The 20,617-nt window shown below is 45.5% G+C and overlaps 1 protein-coding gene across 1 annotated transcript in view; it reads right to left on the bottom strand.

The window, feature by feature from the left end:
* LOC119375463 (muscle-specific protein 300 kDa) overlaps window positions 1-20,617 on the bottom strand; it is a gene marked incomplete at its 5' end in the record, with an annotated part of 66,722 nt that overhangs the window by 28,849 nt on the left and 17,256 nt on the right. Inside the window, 13 exon segments of the mRNA XM_037645639.2 lie at window positions 137-280; window positions 805-1,131; window positions 2,030-2,191; window positions 4,506-4,646; window positions 5,289-5,397; window positions 8,151-8,368; window positions 8,725-8,889; window positions 10,109-10,261; window positions 13,936-14,262; window positions 14,889-15,090; window positions 16,657-16,787; window positions 17,125-17,424; window positions 20,045-20,386. Coding sequence (XP_037501567.2) covers window positions 137-280; window positions 805-1,131; window positions 2,030-2,191; window positions 4,506-4,646; window positions 5,289-5,397; window positions 8,151-8,368; window positions 8,725-8,889; window positions 10,109-10,261; window positions 13,936-14,262; window positions 14,889-15,090; window positions 16,657-16,787; window positions 17,125-17,424; window positions 20,045-20,386 — 2,721 coding nt within the window.

A 20,617-nucleotide genomic window follows, 5' to 3' on the forward strand; every position in this document is an offset into this window, starting at 1 on the left:
AACACATATGACAAATTTTTGAACATCAAGAGTGAAACCTGAGACTAAATTGAGAGAGAAGTTCTTGACAAGTCAGAATTCATACACAATGCGAAGCACCGAGCGAACATTGCGATAGCAACAACCCCGAACAAACCTTGATGGTGTTCCTGAGCAGATGGTATTTGCTGCGCAGTTTGTCCAGCTGGGGTGTCAGCATGGTGTCCGTTGGTGCGGCTTGGGCGTTCTTGGACAGCACGGAAAAGTCGCTTTCCTTGGCAACAACGTCCTGTTCCACTTTCTGCACGGTGCAGAGAAAAAGTTCGTTTTCTCATTCGAATTGCACAGGAACTGAACGTACGCTTCATCTAGTGCATGTCGAGATGCCAAGATCAAAAGTCAAACTTACGAAGTAAACGAGATATGGACTGATTAAAGTGTCACCAGGTAATATCTACTGTCCACTAAGTACAATAACATGTCTCGTCCACTTATTGCAACTCTCAGTGCTCCAGGCATATTGCACCTTATGTTTCAGCATTCATGTCTTTCCATCAACTTTAACATCAGTACCCATACGTATTCCTATCAGAATCTACGTCAGCTCGCATGTCAAATGCTTTCCCAAGGGCTCCTTTATCTGCATTTCCATCAGCTTTCACGATGACTTGCATCTTTCCCATTAACCTTTATGTTAAATTTCATGTTAACTTCGTGGGTCTGTTGTTAACTTCGAATTTAATGTTTATCTTTCATGTTAAGTTGCATGACGCCTCCCTTTTTCTTTTCACTCTCTCTCCAAAGTAGGAGGAACGAACAGCTCACCTTCAACGTGTCCAGCTGCTGCCGTTTGGCCTCTGCGGTGGCCTGCAGCGGAATGTCCTGGCAGCGGGCCCGCTGGGACGCCAGCCACTGCTCCAGCTCGTCCAGTGTCTTAGTGGCCTCGTCCCAGCGATCCAGCGTCTCCTTGGCATGCGAGTGGCCCTCCTCGCAGGCGTCCAGCAGGGCCTCCCACTGGGCTCGCGCAGCTGCGTACTGCTCCTGCAGCGCCTCGTGTCCTGACGGGCAGGTGCCGGGCAACACGCGTGACTCCAGGGCATCCCGCAGGTGCTCCAGCTTGGCGCAGGCCTCCGGCTCGCTCTCCAACACCAGCTGCGAGCAGGCGCACACAAAGGGTAAGGTCACACATGTAACACTATCAGCCAATAGGACCCAAACACACAATAGTGGAAACGAAAGTATTTGCATTACTTAAAGGGGCCATGACATGGTCGCCCACCAAATTGCGGTTTTCAGTTAAATATAGAAGTAGAAGCTATATTGTGCCTGTACATGCATGAAAAATGGACTGTAGAAGAATATTTCCTTGCAAAATGAGCTCTAGAAGTCGCCGGTTATAAACTCCGCCCACCGCCGGCGACCGCCATTTTGCCATGGCGCGTGTGACGTCATGTGCTTCATGAAGTGGAGCCGTCGTCTTCTACCTAAGTTTCAGCTGTTGCAAACCGATCAATTTTCGGTGCCGAACTGAAGAAAGCTCTAATAGCTCCATTGCACACGCAGCTGGCCACGAAACAATATCATTGGCTGGAATACAGACGCTTGCAAAACGAGCGGCTTGTTACGTCACGGCTCGCTAGTGCGCCACTGTTGTCAGACTCTCGGGCCGCTCGCGTGTTTATAAAAATGCTCGTTATAAATTAAGTTCTCGACCAAATGCGCTGAAATTTCGCCAGGATGTTTGTGAACACCCAAGGATTAACCTGCATAACACAGATTATGAGTGAAAATTGGGTGTCATGGCCCCTTTAACCTTAAATTGTAGCATTTAAATCCGTGAGTACTGTAGATACTGGTACCGCAAATGGGGCCCAATGGTCCGGAATGTCCAAAAAATCTAGTATTCGAAAAACATGTCGCTGAATGGAACACTACCTGCACAGCATAACTGTTACTAATCTCGGCAGACAGAGATTTGGAAGCTGCTTTCCTTTCGGTGCGTGGGTGCTCAACTTAGAGAACCCGAAGCTTCAATGCCATTAGGACGTACCGCATATGCAGCCATCTTGGCCTTGACAGCTTCCATGTCACCCTGTTCTTCAGGGCCATCAACAGTGGCCTTAAGCGTGCTGACCCAGTCCAGGAAACGTTCCAGGCTGTGCTGGTAGGCTTCGTGCTCACTCACGCGTTTCTCGCATTGAGCTATGTTTGCCTGCAAAAAAATACAAAGAAAAGCTTTAGTCACACTTAAACTGTAGGAATGCTGAAGACATTCAAACAGTGTACAAAACTTTAACAGTACAACCAAAATGAGACAAGACACTTGCTCTCTTTAAAAATGACATTACAGAAATGAAAGTTTGCTATGTGTACGCAGTATTTAAGTTGCTCCTGAATGTCTCCAATGAATTTTCCTGCATTATGCGCAAGCAAACTCAAAATCGTGTACTCTTTATTAAATGTGCTGTCACAGGTTGTTGAACTACACACGCCAAATCCTCCCATAGGTACCAAAATAAACGGCTTGGTCTTCTCAGCAGTTTTCTTTAACTATACAAATTGGACCGAAAGCAAGATACGGTTTGTACACAAGAACAACTTTCTTTTGAAGGGACGGCTGTTGGGGCGTATCTAGACAGCACTATACGGTTCAGCTTCTCGGAGCACATGCTGAACCGGCGCAATTAGCTACCTTAGATAGTTTCCCATTTGCCAAAATGTGAAAGAGCAAACAAACAATAAAGATCAAATTTAAACTAGAGCTGTGCGAATAGCAAAATTTTTGGGTGCGAAGCGAATTCGAATAATAAAGATTGAGTGCGAATCGAATCGAATAATTTTCGAATAATTTTCGAATATTTCTCAAACATTTTTCGAATAATTCGAAGTGAAATTACAGAAAAAAGTTGCAGAGAATTTAAGTATGTTCTTGTGAGATAGCAACATGAAAGTGTTTCTTTTCGCTAGGTTGATGAAGCGCTGGTGGGGTCATATTTCATAGTTGTCTTTCTTATCAAGAATTAGGCAATGTAGAGGCCGAATTGTATTTATGTACATGATTTGGTGCAACCAAAGTGTTGCCGACAACACTTTACACGTGATAGGCAGAGATGCCATTTCCTCAGCCTCTCCTTTCAACTTCTGTGGAAGCCCAACTGATGTGGCAGAGAAGGGTGTGCTCCCTTCAAGTCCGGAGTTCCAAATCTGCCTTGTAGACGTCGATATATAAGAACATCTGAAATTTTGGATGCTAAAAAGCTTCAGCGTCCGATTTTTCGGACTTCCTGCCCAAATTTCAGGTCCAAAACAGGATTAATTGAGCCCCCAACTCTGCCACATCTTTCATCTCCATATTAGAACCAGCGTTTTCTTGAGTTAAAATGTGCGACCGTAGCGGAGCTTGAAAGGCAGCTTTGCCGCAATACGGGGTTGTGATGAGGTGAAGCATATTGAATATCTAGGGACCACTTTCAAACTGACATTGACTGTCTCTTGGCTAAGTTCGACCGTAACGGAGCTTGAAAGGCAGCTTTGCCGCAATACGAGGGTGTGAGGAGGTGAAGCATATTGAAAATCTAGGGACCACTTTCAAACGGACGTTTACCGTCTCTTGACCAAGTTCGACCGTAACGGAGCTTGAAAGGCAGCTTTGCCGCAATACGGGGTTGTGATGAGGTGAAGCATATTAAAAATCTAGAGACCACTTTCAAACGGACGTTGAATGTCTCTTGGCCAAGTTCGACCGTAACGAAGCTTGAAAGGCAGCTTTGCCGCAATACGAGAGTGTAATGAGGTGAAGCATATTAAAAATCTGAAGGGGTCACTTTCAACCGGACGTTGACTGCATGTCTTTGGGAAGTTCGAATACTTCGAATAGTAAAATTTCAGTGCGAATCGAATCGAATAGCAAACACTATTCGAAAAATATTCGAAATTTCGAATATTCGCACACCCCTAATTTAAACATATCACAGAGTGGAGTACTTCATGTCCTGACTTACTATAAGAGCAATAACAATTAGATGTTCATGTTTTCTATTCTCCAACTTAAACAAACGTGAAAATAAGAAAGTGCGACTATTTTTACACGCACTGTCCCACATGCACTTTGGTTGCGTGGCTTTTTTCTTCATTTTAAGAAAGTTGTCCACAAGCACAGAGTGCATCAAAAGTTCAGAGACCACTAGGTCTGAGAAAACTTTAAATTTCCCATCAATTCGTGACTGCATTCAGTCGAACTGCACAGTACATAATGTTAGCTTGTTTTAGAACAGGCCAGAAATCTAACTTTCAGACTGCCTGCTGAAGCAGCGGGAATATTCTGCTTTTCCTTGTGTCTCGTGGTCCTTACACTTTCGACACTGACTGTACACACTTTTGCTGGGCTTTCAACGCCTGCAATACTATTTGTGGTATGTATATTCCAGATGCAGTACAGACTGGCAGCTCGTATTTCTAGACTACAATTTGCTAGGCTACAATTGCACACAACGTAATGATTCACCGTTAAGTCTTGCATAACATACCTTTGTCCGAGTGCAGAGTGCTTCATAGTCGGACACCAAGCCATCGACCTGACCCGCCATCGACGTCTCTTTCAGCTCCTGGCTCTTGGTCTGCAGCTTGGAGACCACCGCTTGATGTGACATGACATCCTGAGACAGTGCCTGCAAGTGAAGTAACAAAGTAATGAAGTGTGACTTCGTCAGTCACTATCGACAATCAACACCATTGTAACAAGCAACCTAATTAAGTCTGCATACTGCAAAACAAGGATTTCTTATGGGGCCACCGTGCAGAACATAAAAGCAGGATAAAACTTTAGGGTATCAACTTGAGCTTGTGGGCATGGCTTCACCACAGGAAACGGCGCGGGCAAACGGGACAAGAAAGCCATGATGGGCATGCAATAACATGACTGTCAGCATGTTACTGCATCTCTGTTAAGTCCATCATGTGCTCATATGTAATAACAACATCATGTGTAATCATACAAGTACATGACGTCATATGAAATTATATTAGCATATATATTATGATGTGATTACATATAAGCACATGACGGACTTGACAGATATGTGGTAATATGACTGTTAGCAAGTTATTGCATCTCTGTCACGTCCATCATATGCTCATATGTAATTGCAACATCACATAAAATAATATGAGTACATGATGTCATATGAAATCACACGAGCACATGATGGATTACATATTATGAATAAGACATAATACTCATGTGCTCTAATATCATGAACACGTTGAATCATGAGCATGGTGAAACTATGAAAAATCATGAGCATGCTCACCCTGATGTTCTGGAGTTGCAACTGTTTCTCAGACAAGTTCGGCTTGAGTTCCACGTCGCTTCCGATCAGAGTGTTCATATCCGCGAGCCACGAAGAGACACGGCCACAGCTACGTTAGGTGAGGCAAAAGAGAACAAGAATGAACAACTGTGCAAGAGTGAACCTTGCACATTTTCACTGTGCCACTGGTACTAAAGGCGATGCAGCATTGTGCAGCATTGTGCGTGAAACCTGCACTCAAGACAGCATTGTCTTGCATCGGGAAAAACACTGCATTTTTCTAAAATTGTTTGCAATTGAACATGAATACGTCAAATTGTACTCTACATTGAACGTGCATTTGTAGCATCTGTTTAGAAATCTCAGGCAGACATATAGCACTGTACTCTATATAGAACTCCTGCTCCCACATTTGATATACTAAACACTGCTGCGCCCCTAAAAGTGCATTTCTTCTAAATGGCTCGCGATCATTCACGTCATTGGAAACACAACTGCTGACAAAACAACACCATTATGGTAGATGCTCTAAAAAGGGCACGGAATCTGAAGGGCAATGCAAGCCATGGAAGAAAAAGTATGCAAAGAGCTTGTCTCAATATGTGGATGGCTTGCAAAGCAGTGATTTTCTTTGCAGTCTACAATAACGAATTTGCTTCAATAAGCTTCACCACAACACAGCCATGAAATGCGGCAAGACATACTAAAGCACAGAAAACTAGCCGCCATGCGGCAAAGCTGCACCCATTCGTTATTCGTTAAGAGGACCATCAAGTGGCCATGACAACACAAAGGTACTACAGTCAAATCTCGTTACAACGAACACCACATTAACGAACATTTCAAATTAACGAACTTTTAAGAAATCCCGTGCCGACTGCTTATAGTTTCAATGTAAAAATATTTCACTACTACGAACTTCAGATTAACGAACATTTCAGAATAACGATCGTTATTTAATTTCCGTGTAATCTTAACAACGCCTCAGTACTACGAACTTATATCCTGAATTGCGAGGATTCTTAGATTTCAGTGTATCGGTCATGGCAGTCGGAGCTGTAAGGTAGCAGACGACGCAGCGCGAAGAGCGGACGCCCTCCCGCTAAAACCTGAGATGGCACGGGAGGAGAAAGACGCGGGCGGAGAACTTTTTTTTTCCCTTCGTTGTGGAGGCGACAACGCATCAGGTTTTGTAAAGGCCCAACCGCATGCATAGCACGCGACTTTCGAGCGAAGGCGGCTGCGACAAACGGGCTCCGTCGCGCTGCTCGATTGAAAACTATTGCGCGCACGCAGGCAAATTACGAAAAAGAATTACAGAGTAGATGAATGACAACATGCCAAATTTATTATTGTCTTGTTTGAGATAAAGATGCCATAAAAGCGTTTCGGGACTTCCTTTTTTCGCAATCTTATGTTTAACCGCGGCAGTAGTATCTGCTGTGATCCCATGGGGTGCCCGGAAGCGTACGCTGCCTACGCCACGTCGCACTTTGCAAACTGCGTTATGTTGGGGTTAGTCCACGAGGCGCATTTCGACAACGTTTCCTCTTGCTTTCATAGAACGTTTAAGAAAAGCCGCAGCGCCTCACGTCGTTGCTTCGCAGGGAAAAGGGCTACCTCACACGACGACGATGTTGACATTGCAGCAAGCTACCACCACTGCAGCAAGCTACCACCAAAACATCAAAACGAACCGTCGATCATAAATACGACAAAATACGGCCGCTGCCTCGCTCTCCGCGTGAGATGGGGCTGTAAATAAGGTAGTCTATAACTTGCATTCCTTGAAGTACGCGCCCGATTGGAAGCATCACGAGCAAATTGCAACCGAAGCAAGGGTCAGAGATGCTGCCATGTTGTTGGATATCGTCATGCTCACTTCCGGGCGACAAGCGATGTTTTCTGGCTTTCCAGAAACCTGGGATGCTATCGCGGAACGATTCTATTTCAGATTCCAATGCCTTTCGTGCTTTTCGCGTTTGGCCAGTGGTCAGAACGACGGTCCGTCCGCGTTATCAGCGCGATCAGCCAGCCGTGTGAATCGGAAATAGCATCGTTTCGCGTTGCACCCTGCGACAAGCGACGGCGATGGATGGCCCTCCGCGACAGCAAATCCTGTCGGCCGTCGCTCAAAACTCGCGTGCATGCAGTTGGGCCTTAAAGGATTGCAGCGATGACATGGACGACGATGTCACGGTAGCAACCGAAGATCGCGACGAGTCCGTGTCGGCCACAGATGCGTTGGACTACTTGAGGAAACTCCGCATATTCATAGAAAAAAGCGGAACAGCGACTGAAGCGGCGGATAAAAATGCGGACGGTCTAGAATCGTTCGTGACGCAGAGTTTGTGCTGCACCCGTCAAAAAAACGATCACAGACTATTTCAAATAAACGTGCCTTGTCTGACGTTCACGTGTGCATTGTTGTGAGAAACGAGTTCAAGGACGTACCGTTGCAAAGGTAGGACGTTTGCGTTACTGAAATTCTATTGTTATGGTAAATTTTTGGGCTTTCACTATAATGACCTTTCAGAATAACGAACATTTTTCCGCGGTCCCCCTGAAGTTCGTTATACCGAGATTTCACTGTATAGGCGTGAATAAAAATTTAATGTCGCTCGATATGGTCTTATCAGCAAATCCTCACTTTTTACAACCTTAAGTGACTATTGGAGACATGCAGGGTAGTTATGAAAGCTTCATATAAGCATATTTCATATCTGAAATTATCGATGCATCAAGCCATTTCACCATCCCCTTTAAGTTTTTAAATGTCCAAATACAACTGTATCACTGTGCAGACACAGCCGGAGAAATGAAGGAATAGCCAGCCGAGGGAAACGTCAGGTGTAAGCGCACCTGTCCTGGAAGCCACTCCAGGCCATGAGAGAGGACTCGAGTCCCTTCACCAGGGCGGTGTGCTTGTCCCAGGCCGAGTCCCAGGCGTCTCGCAGGCCTCTGGTCTCCTTGCGCACCTGGTCCCTGCTCTCCACGCTCAGCGAGAGGTACATGGACTCGCCGTTGTCCACCACTGCGTTGAGCAGTGCCTGTCCGGCTCCCTTCTGCTTCTGCAGCTCCTGTAGAGAAATCATGGACCATCCATCATATGCCGACAGTTTGCTGTCAAGATGTTTCATGGCGGTGACGGGCAAACCAGCAGGCGGAGGCGCGTGGTTGCTACACACGGTACCAGAGCTACTGTCTAAGTCAGCAAATGTTATCAACAGTAAGTCCCGATGCAAACAATTCAATTATTGCTGTTTAGCATACTTAGCATACACATCACATGATGTTAGCATACACATGATGTGTATGCTTAGCATACACATCACCTTTATATCTCTACATCGGACCAACCTCACCACAATCATACGCATGAATCTTTTCTCACTTGGACACGCCTAATACTGTGATGTATTAATAAAGCACAGACCTGGAGTCTCTTCAGGTGAGCCTCCAGTGCCTTTTGGTCACCGGGGACGTTCTTGCAGCCGTCCAGGCTGGCTTCCATTTGGGACAGCCAGTCACGTAGGTCTTGCTTGGCCTGCTCAAAGGCCTTCTGTGTCTGCTCAAGCTGTTCGAGCTGAGCAAGCGCACCCTGCATCAAACAAAAAGCATGACAATAAGCAAAAATTATGTGCAAGCCTTGTGGGATTGTAAGCTGCTCTTGAAACACACGGACACAGTCCCGCCATCGAGCAAACTGAACACGTGGACATTTATTGACAGCTTTTACAAAATGGCGAGCTCGCCAGCTGAACCTAACAAACTGGTAACATGACAAATAATCCAATATAACACCGATAAAAACACACAGAGAACATAACACACACAATGTACCACGAATGCGGCATCACCTACGTTCAGCTCGCCCCGGGAGCCCACGGGAACGAGTTGCAGTATCGTCCCCGTGGACTTCCAGTGAGAGGCGTCCGTCCACGGCTGCGCCAAACCCCAGAAAGAGAAAAAGTGCTCTTCCTCATGCGCCCCCATAACCTCACTCCTACCAGGCGGTGCTACTGGCACCACTGCGCGAGCACCTCTCGCTCAGCGGTGCGCGTGAGCCATGAGGTGAAAACAACTTTACAGGGGATGATAGCACCCCCACAACCTTGCTAATTGACAATACCATCACAGAGACAGCTTCTTTTTTTTTTTACACAGGAACTCTCCCGCAGCATTCGCGACATTAACTTAGGACACTGGCTTAGTAACGCCTAAATAATAACCATCATTGTGTTATAATGCCAATGATTAAAAAATACAAAAGAGGGCACAATGGCCAATGTCAAATTTGGAAGAAAACCGTCCTCCTTAAAAGCTGACACTGCAACCAGCTGCACTACTGAGACAATAACAAAGAACAGTTGCAAAGAGCAGGACTGGCATAATTATAAGATGGTGAGTAAGGATACTGCATCCCTTACGGCAGCAATAAGCCGGTATCAAGACAATAGAATTCAAGTAGTGCCAGAAACAACATACAAGATGTGGCACACAAAAGAGGAGAAAACAAAAGGCACGACTGCCTATCCATGCATCACTTCGGATGCTTTCACCAACTGATACGCACAAAACAGGGTGACCATACTGCACATGGAAATTACTGTCATTGAACTTGTACGTTCGGGAAGATACCAGCTTTCCTTTAGAAAAGTCTACAGTCATTACAAGGTCACATGTGCCACTCATAGAGTGTCATGATGATGTCACCAGCATCCTACACATCTCCAGTCTTCAGGTCTTTCCTCTAGTTATTCAGTGTTTGATACGAAATTTTCGAAGCGCTTAGGGTTCAGAGTGACCATCCTGCTCACCTGCAGCGTGGCTTCCAAGTGCATTAGCCGGGCAGCCAACTGGGACACCTGGTTGGGCACTTGGGTGTCCGGCACATGGGCTGTGACGCTGGTCACGGTCGACTCCAGCTCCTGCATGCTGGGCTTCTGGCCGTGCACTTCTTCCAGCAGAGACTGCAAGCGACATTCCGTTGTCAGTGCGTGCATGTGACCAGGCCTCATCTGCTCCCATTACCAACGTAAGAAATGATAAGAGTATGGTACTATGGTACTCAGTGCCAGAGAACCTTCTGCTTCCGTGCAAAACTCTACGGAGCTGTCGTCTGATGTGAAGTCATCAAAGTGCTTCCTTTTCCCCACACTTTTATTACCATGTGGCAGAGACGCAGCCATGTTTCATGTCTCGGTCATGTCTAAGTCATCATTTGTCATGCATAAAATCTCACGATGACTATACTTGGCAGCGGGACAGAAAGGGCTAAGGTCATCATCATCATTATCAGCCTATTTTATGTCCACTACAGGATGAAGGCCGCTCCCAATAATCTCCTATTTACCCTATTGTGTATGGGCTGGTTCCATTTTATTGCTGCGAACTTCTTCATTTCATCACTTCATCTAACTTACTGCCATTCTCAGCTACATTCCCCATCCCTTGGTATCAATTCTGTTGCTCTAGCTGACCACCAGTTGTCTGTCCTAAGCCTACATGGCCAGCCCAAGTACCTTTCTATCGCTTAACGTCAACTAGAATATCTTCTACCCCTGTTTATTCCCTGACTCTATCTGCCGTCTTCCGATCTCGTAACCCTTTGTGGTTCGTTCTTGGGCCCCTCCCGACAACGAGACATGGCCGTAGTGGTCCACTGTCGGCCACCACGCGCTGTCCAAATATGGCTGAGAGACTTGGGTACAATATCAACTGCAAAAATTAACATTCAATTAGTTTTTCTTGCACAGTGGTTGTTTTTCTCTCGCAGTGCTGAAAACTGGTGAAATATTTTCAGACCAGAACGGCCAGAAAGTGGGTAAATGTTTTGGACTGCAAAGGGTTAATGCAGGGCTGGGCAAAGATACTTTGAAATTCTATCGCGATACGATACAAGATACTCGGGCAAGAATTACTTGAGATACAGATACAAGATACCACGACGCCGATTGTATCCGATATGATACATTCCAATTGTATCTTAAGATACTTCGATACATTCGGAATCTTGGTATTATATATCTGTATACACGGTTATGTAGCACTAAACGCCAATGCACAAAAATGTTCGCTTGAAAGTTTATTAGCTGCGACCAATTTCGTTTCATTTGAATGAAATGTTTGTTAGTATCTCCGAAGTTTGTATTTCTTGCTGAAGGTATATTACTTTTGTTCCGAAGCAACTTATTGCTTTAGCTGCTTACCATGACAGCTCTTTATACACTTCGCTGATAATGGTTTTTACTTGCAGCTTTTGTAATTACGTGGAGTCGATGCTCTGCTTATGGACCAGCTAGCGCGCTGCCATCTTCAATAAGAAGCCTCCGCACTATCGTGCAAATACCATTGTTAAGTTCTACCTTGCCCGTAAACGTATCACGGTTTTCGCAATACCCGATCACCGGACAGGTGTACATCAGCGAGAACGCTGGTAGTGACATTCTCTGCGACACATCTTGTCTACGTAGAGGACATAAAACTGCAATTACTTTTATATCCTACTTATCGGTTGGCGAAAAGCGTTCGTTAGCGACGTACTCAGTAATGCGTCATCTTCTAACAATTTTTCTTTTATGAGAGAACATGTGCAGCCCAGAAAACGTGTCAGACGTGTTCTATAGTTGCATGAAGTGCCGCAGGACACCGCCGCTGTTCACACTATATTGCCACATAAGCTCCGATTACCTGGCGATTAGTAACAGTAAAAATATTTAGAGAAGACTAAGAAAGAAAAACAAATATAACCATGTAAAATAGAAAAGCGGTTCTGCATCAAACACAACGATATAAGTGTAGGAATACGATACAGGCGGCGCTCCCAAGAGCTAATAATAATTGCAGAGTTTAACGTCTCACAGACACACGATACGATAATGATAGACGCAATAGTGGAGGGCTCCGGAAATTTCGACCACGTGGCGTTATAAAACCTAAATTTAAGCACACGGGCATCGAACTGCGCCCGCGGCGACCTACGGGTTAGCATCAAGCACCATAACCACTAGACCACCGCTGCGGTTAACCCCTAATAGCCATGACAATTAGGCATTTAAGGTAAGACCACAGAAATTTCAGTGCCTATGTAAAATAGCGTAAACGGACTCGTTGAGACGCTCATTAGAAAAACGGAGGATTTTGTATAACAAAATTCTCCGTCATTTTGTTATACATATTGTTATACATTTTATTATACATTGTTTTTCATTAAAGAATATTATCTCTCTTGTATAACAATGTTTCTCCAATCTCTTTGCTGATATGTTTGAGATGGCTTCTAATAATTTACGTTATTATCATGAAAACTCAATTTCGCTGTTTTATTAAGCAGTAAGCAGAACTTTTGTTACTGTATACTCCAAGCACGCGCAGATTATTATATATTTGTTCTCAACGTCGCCTTGACATAACATTAAACTTAAGTAGAATATAAGTCTGTAAGCAGTAGCAGAAATAATGCAGAAAGCCAAAAATAAGAATAAAGCGAGAGCTTATCTTGCCAGCACGTTAAAGAAATATTGCCGTAAGCAGACCCTAAAAAAGCAATACAGAGACATAGGTAATGTATGGGATGGAAAATGACACTTTAGAAAGAAATTGTGCTAACAGTCAAATTATGATTTTGAGAACTCATTGAATAAAAGAAAAAGAGATGCACGCCAAGATAGCTTCTGTTAAGTGAATGCTTGTTCTGTTAGATCCAGCATCGGTACCGGTGGTGTTACAACTGTTAGAATCTTATTTGCATATAGGTCAATCTCATGGCATGTAAGTCAAACTTGCATCGACGAAGTCCTTCAACTCGCCGATGTGTGAAAGCCATGAGACGCAAAGCAACCCCTTTTCTTGCATTCTTCAGACTTCGTAACGACGCCCAACGCAAGAGAAACTTCGATAACGAAACTACAGACTGCAGTGGCATCAGAATTTGTGCAAAAGACACCACACGCATTGGAGTACTCGGCACAGGATAGTGGCTAAGATCCAAGTGCCAATAACACTGACGCTACTAAAGAGAAAAAAAGGAAACCGTGAAAACAAAATGTCGTCTAGGCGTAAACGTTCGCGCGTTTGTCGAGACGGCGCGAGCGCCACCACGTGACTCTGCTTCCTCAGTAGGGACGCTCAGAGGTCATCACCTGCCCTCGCTGGATAACTGTGGCGGAAAGATAAAATAATGTCATTGTCTTTAGTTTTAATCTGGTGGCTTAGTGGGAGCAGTATCAGCTTGAGAAGTGGAGTTCAACCAACGTTTATCGTTTCGCACCGCGGTGTTGCGATCGCAGTATCTTGTATCTTAAGATACGCGATACATTCTTCAATGTAGCGGAAATACAGATACCGATACACGTCTTGCGAGACGTATCGCGATACAGATACAAGATACCCAAAGAGTATCTAAGATAGTATCGAAGATACATGTATCTTCGATACTGCCCAGCACTGGGTTAATGTCATACCAACCATTTTTTATTCCATTGCACACTTGGTGGTCCTTAACCTTCTTCTAGTTTTTTATTGTCCTCCAAATTTTAGCCACATATGTAAGTACCGGCAGCACACAGAGATTGTATACTTTTCGCTTTAGGGACAGTGGCACATTGCCTATCATTGTTGCCTGTCATCACTAATGCAATCTCACCTTGAGGATAGAGATTTGGTCCTTGAGCAAGGGCAGGTCGACTTGACTAGCCGCCTCGCTCTTGGCTCTCGCCTCCGCGTCCCGCAGCCAGTCCGAGAGGCTCTCGAACAGCGTCTCGAAGTGCTGCCACTGGTCGAGGCTGCGCTTGAGGGCCTCCCTTGTCTGGGTCAGGGTGGACGTGAATGTGGTCCACTCGTTGCAGATGCGGCTGCACTCGTCCTGTAGCGAGGGCACGCGCTCGGGCGCGCACGCCTGGCTCAGGAGGTTGACGGAGTTGCAGTACTGCTCGCGTCGCTTCTCTCCCTGCTCCAGAGTGGACTCCAGTTCCTGCGTGCGACGTAAGGGCAGTGTCGTTGACCACATGCAAGACGGATACACTTGCATGAAATGGCGTGCACTTTTGATTGCGATCAGAATTTCCTGATCTGGATCAGATCCGGATCAGAAAATCCGACCAATCCGGATCGGATTTCCTGATCGCGATCAACAATGGTCGCTGCTACACTGTCCAAACCAATTCGTATCGAGCGTGGCGCAGAAGTCGGTCAAACCGTGATCTGGGAGCCAGATTGCAATGTGCCGATTTCGATCGTCTTGATCCCGATTGGGCGTGACCATGATTAAAGATGACCGTGTAGCAGCATCTGATCCAGATCGAGCCTGATCCAAGTCGGCCCTGATCACAGTCGAAAGTGCCTGTGTGACATCAGTTTGAGACGCTGCTCGAACAAAATTGTACGAAATTAAATTATCTGGTTTAACGTTGTGTAATGACACACAGGCTATGAAAGGCATAACAGTTGGGGACTCCAGATTAATTCTAACTATTTGATGTTCTCAGGAGTCTTGACACGTGTTCTCAGAACTTTTGACTAACAATCAGCAGCGTTTTCTGACCATGCTGAAAAGGAGTTGCAGGGCCCCTTAACCAGGATACCTTGCAGCTGTCTCACCTGAAGCGTGACCAGCCGAGCCTCGAGCCCGAAGCGGTCACCATGCGTGGCTCCTTCGGCACCTCCACTGCACCACGCCAGTTTGTCGTTGGCCGTGGACAGCCAGTGCTGCAGCTCAGCCAGTGTGCCCTGGTGGTGGCGGTCAAGAATGGACAGTAGCGCTGCTGAAGCCCTTGCAGCCTGGTTCTTGGCAGCTTCAAGCCTGCAGAGGGAAGAGTGAACTGATTGATTGACAAAGTTCGCTATTCCAGTTATTGGCTGCCTTGAGCCTGTGGAGAGAATATGGATTGATTAATTGGTTGATTGATTGATTGATTGATTGATTGACTGACTGGTTTATTTATTTATTTATTTATTCATTTATTTATTTATTCATTTATTGATGGATGGATTGATCGATCCCTTGCAGACTGGTTTTTGGTGGCTTCAAGCCTGCTGAGGTAAGATTGAATGATCGACTGACAAGGTTTGCTATTCTGGTTATTGGCTACTTTGAGCCTGTAGAGAGAATACTGATTGATTGATTGATTGATTGATTAGGCTTAATGTCCCAGTTATAGGTGGCATTGAGCCCACAAAGGATTGATTGATTGATTGATTGATTGATTGATTGATTGATTGATTGATTGATTGATTGATTGATTGATCGATCGATCGATTGATTGATTGACTGACTGATTGATTGACTGGGTTTACTGTCCTATTTTCTGACTGCTTCAAGACTGCAGAGAGAATGCTGATTCATTCATTCATTCATGAGGTTTAAAGGGACACTAAAGAGAAACAACGAATCCATTTAGATAGATAAATTATGCTCTGACAACTCTAACGTCGTTAATTTTGCCATGGTAGGTTTATTAATAGAGGAGAAAATCAAGTTCAAAGTCTCATTTTTAAAGTTCGCGCCGAAATCTCCCCACGTGACATCACAGATTTTAAAGTGTATTTATCGTATTTTGGCGCCATTGGCTCAACAAAATTACCCCAAACTTGGTATGCTAAGTCTATAGCCCCCTCAGAGGACAATGTACCTCATTTTTACCGATTAGGAACTATGTAGTCCCTAGTAGGCGCCATCAAAACATGTGACGTCCCGGCGAATGGTGCGGAAACTGGTGGCGTCGCCAGCCACATTTTGTTTTTGTGCGCTTTCTCGCTTACTAAGCGTCTTCTTGCAGCAAGCGTGGTGTTTTTTGTACTATCGTGAAAGAGTATTTTACTAATATGAGAAAAATCGTTTTGCTCTTTAGTGTCCCTTTAACATTTCAAAGGCACAGTAGCTGCCGCCAACAGGAGAGAAACAACCCTTCAGGATTCTTTAATTTACAACACTATAGAATCTGCTGTCGTGTGAACTTGATCCAAATGCCATGATTTCACACGTAAATGCTCACTAATATTGGTTATCCAGCATCAGTAGTCCCAGTAAAGCTGTAGCTTGCATCTTTCACATCTCCGCAGCTGCAATGGTTTGGTGGCTATACTAGTTGTGCGATTGAGTGTGTGAGCATTTGGGCACTTAGCCTGATATTATACTGAGACAGTCACCACAGTGATTGCTAATTGATATTATACTGAGACAGTCACCACAGTGATTGCTAATTGCATGTCACATTTGCATTAAGATAAGATTTATGATTCTGAGCCCTGATATGTTTATCTCCTTATTTTCTGATATGTAAATATGCTTATATAACAACGAGAACAGTGCAAGGTCAGCAAACTGCCCAATTCATCACAGTGCAGAGTAGTGGTACGCCAAACACACCTGGCTTTCAGTTTCTCCTGTTCCCTCTGAAGGTGGCGCACCTCCAGGTCTGGCTGGTTGCGCACCAGCCTTGCCATCTTCTCCTCGATTCGGCCCAGGCCGTCATTCTTGTTCAGAGCTTCTTCCAGTTTCTTCAAAAAGAAAGAAAGGAAGAAAACAAGAGTGCAAACCTGAGTTAGCAACAGACATCGATGCTTATAAGAAGCCGTTTGTTCTGGAAACGTTGATTCCAGAAGCATTCCTCATTCAACCTTTACAAAAATGTATGTAGACATTCCATAGACTGTCTAAAAATGGGTTTAGACAGTCTATAGACTGTCTAAATCCATTTCTGTAAGGGAACGATCCCTCGGCACTTCAAGCCCACATCTGCCCCTGAAGTACTGTCTTGTTCAGTTTACTAGGTACATCTGGTAGCTTAGTGTATAATCAGTTTCCCAAAGTTTACACCCGAGACATTCCTCTTACCCGGCATTCCTCCAGACGCTGCAATAGCACTTCGTCAGAGCCCGTGGTGTTATCGCAGCGTGACAGGGCCTCCTTCTGCTGACGCAGCCAGTCGGAAAACTTGTCCATCTCAGTCTTGACGTCAGCCTCCTGCTCCTCCACCTGGCTCAGCATGGAGTGCAGCCGGTCGGCCAGGTCCTGTGCTTCTTCGAAACCGCACTGGATGGAGCTGCGAGCTGAGTCCAAAGCCTGCGGCATTTCCAGCGACTCCAGCTGCTCCTGGAGGTTGGCAAACAGCTGCTGCTGAGTTGCCAGCTCCGTCTGTAATGGAAAGGCATGGGAACAACGTATTGTGAGATCATAGTGATGGAAAAAAACTGGAATCATTGCCAGAACTGCGCGAGTCAAGAAACTAAACCTTCGATGAACCTAAAGGAGAGCTTTAATGAAAATTCACTTTCACTAAATTCATTATGAGTGGGTTGTTTACACCACTGAAGCCACCTTGGCCCGACCACAGAGCAGAAACAATATAGTTTACTATACTCCGCGACAACTTTTCTTGGCACCACTGTGGAAGCTACAGAGCCAAAGTGCCTGCATGCGCGCGCGCCAAGAAAGAGTACCTATACTTATTTTCTAATTCGAAAAGTTACCTAGCTCGAATAAATAAAGATTTCCTCATTATAAAAAGAGAACGAGTATGGGAAGCCATTTGTGAAAAAATGTTATTGTAAACTTCAAGTTTGTTTCTGTCTTTATTTTTTGGACAGCACCACGTTTTCCTCACGCCTGCACCACATTTTCCTCACGCCTGCTCTCTGAGTCTCAGTAAACATGGCGTCCGCGATGCCTCCTGAACCGTTGGCCTGAATCGTGTGCGGCCGCCAACTCGCCGTTTCGTTCTCCGAAGAAGCTGTACTCTAAATTTGACAGGAAGTGGCTATCAAACCAGACCACGCAAGTTATCTGCAATGTCATCGCTGAAGTGAGGCGCCGTCTGCAAATGCAGTGTGCCGGACTGTCGCCGAGCTCACCGGAGTGAGTGAGCGAACAGTTAAGCGTATCAAGGCTGAAGCTCTGCGGGCCCCACTTGCCTCCCCGACGCGCAAGAAATTGAATTTCTCGGGCCAAACTGAGAAGCGCATCACCGGCAAGACGCGGCTGCTGCGCTATTACACGTTTGCGTTGGCAGCACAGCTACTTCGTGCGCAGTGAAATACCTACGGCCGAGAAACTACGCTCTGTGAAGGTGTGTGACCAGCGAAGCTTCATAAAATAATCTGCGTCAGTCTCTTTTTAATCAAGCGTGAGCTCTCTTTAAATCTAAACCCAATTCAGCGGCATCATGGTACTTGCATTCCGTATTTATTCGAATACAATGCTAGCTTTTTCTCAAAATTTTTGCTACTAAAGTCGCCCCTCGCGTCACAATCGTGATCGCGTTACAATCTAGCAAACGCCGTATTCAGGTTGCGGTGTGCGCTTGGTGGCGTTCATCATATTCCCATGTGTCTTATTTTGTTGTCTTCGGGCTTCACCGGCAAAGACTGTTTGGAATGCTCCGCGCAGACCGCGATGCGATGTTCCAGAAAGGCCACGATTGTTTTAGATCTTTCTGTTAAGATTGCGCGCGGTACGCGAATAGTCAGAGATTACGTGGCCACCAGCGATAACACTGCAACATTCGATAGAACATGTATAAAAGCCGACACGCTTTATGACTTGTCAGAATTATTGACGGACGACGCTCTGACTGACTCGTTTCCCGCCCACAAGTTTGGCCAAATAAAGAGTTTCATCTTCGACACACCCACTGCTGCCTTCGTCAACGTAACAACCCTGTGACAATATACAGTACAGTAGGTAGATGCATCTACGCACACTGATGTTCCTATTCTGCATGTAGACGTGATGCTAAACGCTCTAGCGATGCGAGCAAGCTAAACCGAAACTGGAACTGAAATCGGCTGCAAGATGCCGAACTACTTGCGTAGTAACACAAATGTGCGGATGCCCCGCCTCCGTAGCCTTCGCTCCAATGCCAAGATAAGTTGTCGCCGAGTATAGTTAGCAACCTTCAACCAGCACCTAAGAGCACGTCATGTGCATCTGGTAGTCGCCACTATGATGAAGGTATAGGCATACCAACTCCGAGATGTTTTAGGTGCCTTGTTTATATCTGAGCTCACACGAGGCACTACATGTTCTACGTCACGGCCTTCTCACATGTCACTTTCAGCAAACGGTAATGGGGGCAGTCGTTTAAGTTCAACTACCAAATACAGCTATTTTCACGAGCTTTCCATGACACTTCGGCTCGTATGTCAAATGCAGGCATTTGCACAGAGGATCCTTTACATCTACACTATGTGAATTGAGGCTTTTTATGTGGTCTAAAATGTTGTTGAAGTTCACTCTAAAGACCAGAAAGGCAAACAGTACTTAAATCATGGCAATAGTGGCAAGCATGGTAGTCAAGTCTACTGACATGGGTAGACAAGTCGCGGGATCGAATCCCGGCCACGGCGGCCACATTTTCAATAAAGGCGAAAATGCTTGAGGTCCATTTACTTAGATTTAGGTGCACGTTAAAGAACCAGGTGGTCAAAATTCCTAGAGCCCTCCACTACGGCGTCTCTCATAATGATATCATGGTTTTGGGAAGTTAAACCCAACAATTAATATTACTGACATGGGTACAGTTCGTCAGTTACCTATACAAGACATTTAGTCTACATACTTTCTTTGTGTAATGAGTAAGTGATTAGAATGCATACAATGAAGATGTTCAAAGGAATGATTAGTCTCACAACCATTCCAATATTACAGTTGTGGCTCCCAGGCGTACTAAGGCCAGAGTGTGCTCTAGAAGCTTCTGCAGTAAAGACACTAATATGACTGTGCAAGCCAGCACAAAAAGGACCGCAGTGACGTTTACCTCGTAGCGGTCCAGCACAGCCCGTCCCTGCTCTCCCTGGGCGAGGTGATCCAGGGCCCCACGCATGCACTCGCAGATGTCCTCGAGCCAGGCGAGGATCTCTTCGCGGGTCAGCTCAGCCTGCTTCCAGACGGTGTAGCGGCCCTCGAGGTCGCGCAGCATGGACTGCAGCATCTGGGCCCCCTTGCGCCAGCGGTCTTCGCGGTTCTTGAGCGACTCCTTGAGCTCCTCGCCGGCCGGGGCGAGACTCTCAATGGCTTCGGTCTTCTCGATGAGCTCCTGCGTCTTCTGCTGGTACGAGTCGAAGACCGGCTGCTGCCTGCGAACTTCTTCCTGCTGAGCCTACGGGCAAGTGACATGCGAGGAAGGAATGTATTAATTTTTGTGACGCAGTGGAGCCTCAGTAAAACAAAGCCATACCTGACACAAAGATAGCTTCATTGTATCCTATATTCCAGTTAACTAATATCAGCAAGCATTCTTCATTTAGTTCATTACATTCGATGATCCATCATATCCAGAAATTTGTTATATTGAGCTTCAACAGCAAACAATCATAACAGCAAAACAGGA

The sequence above is a fragment of the Rhipicephalus sanguineus genome, chromosome 11 (genome assembly GCF_013339695.2).
Source record: "Rhipicephalus sanguineus isolate Rsan-2018 chromosome 11, BIME_Rsan_1.4, whole genome shotgun sequence".
Taxonomy (NCBI): Eukaryota; Metazoa; Arthropoda; class Arachnida; order Ixodida; family Ixodidae; genus Rhipicephalus; species Rhipicephalus sanguineus.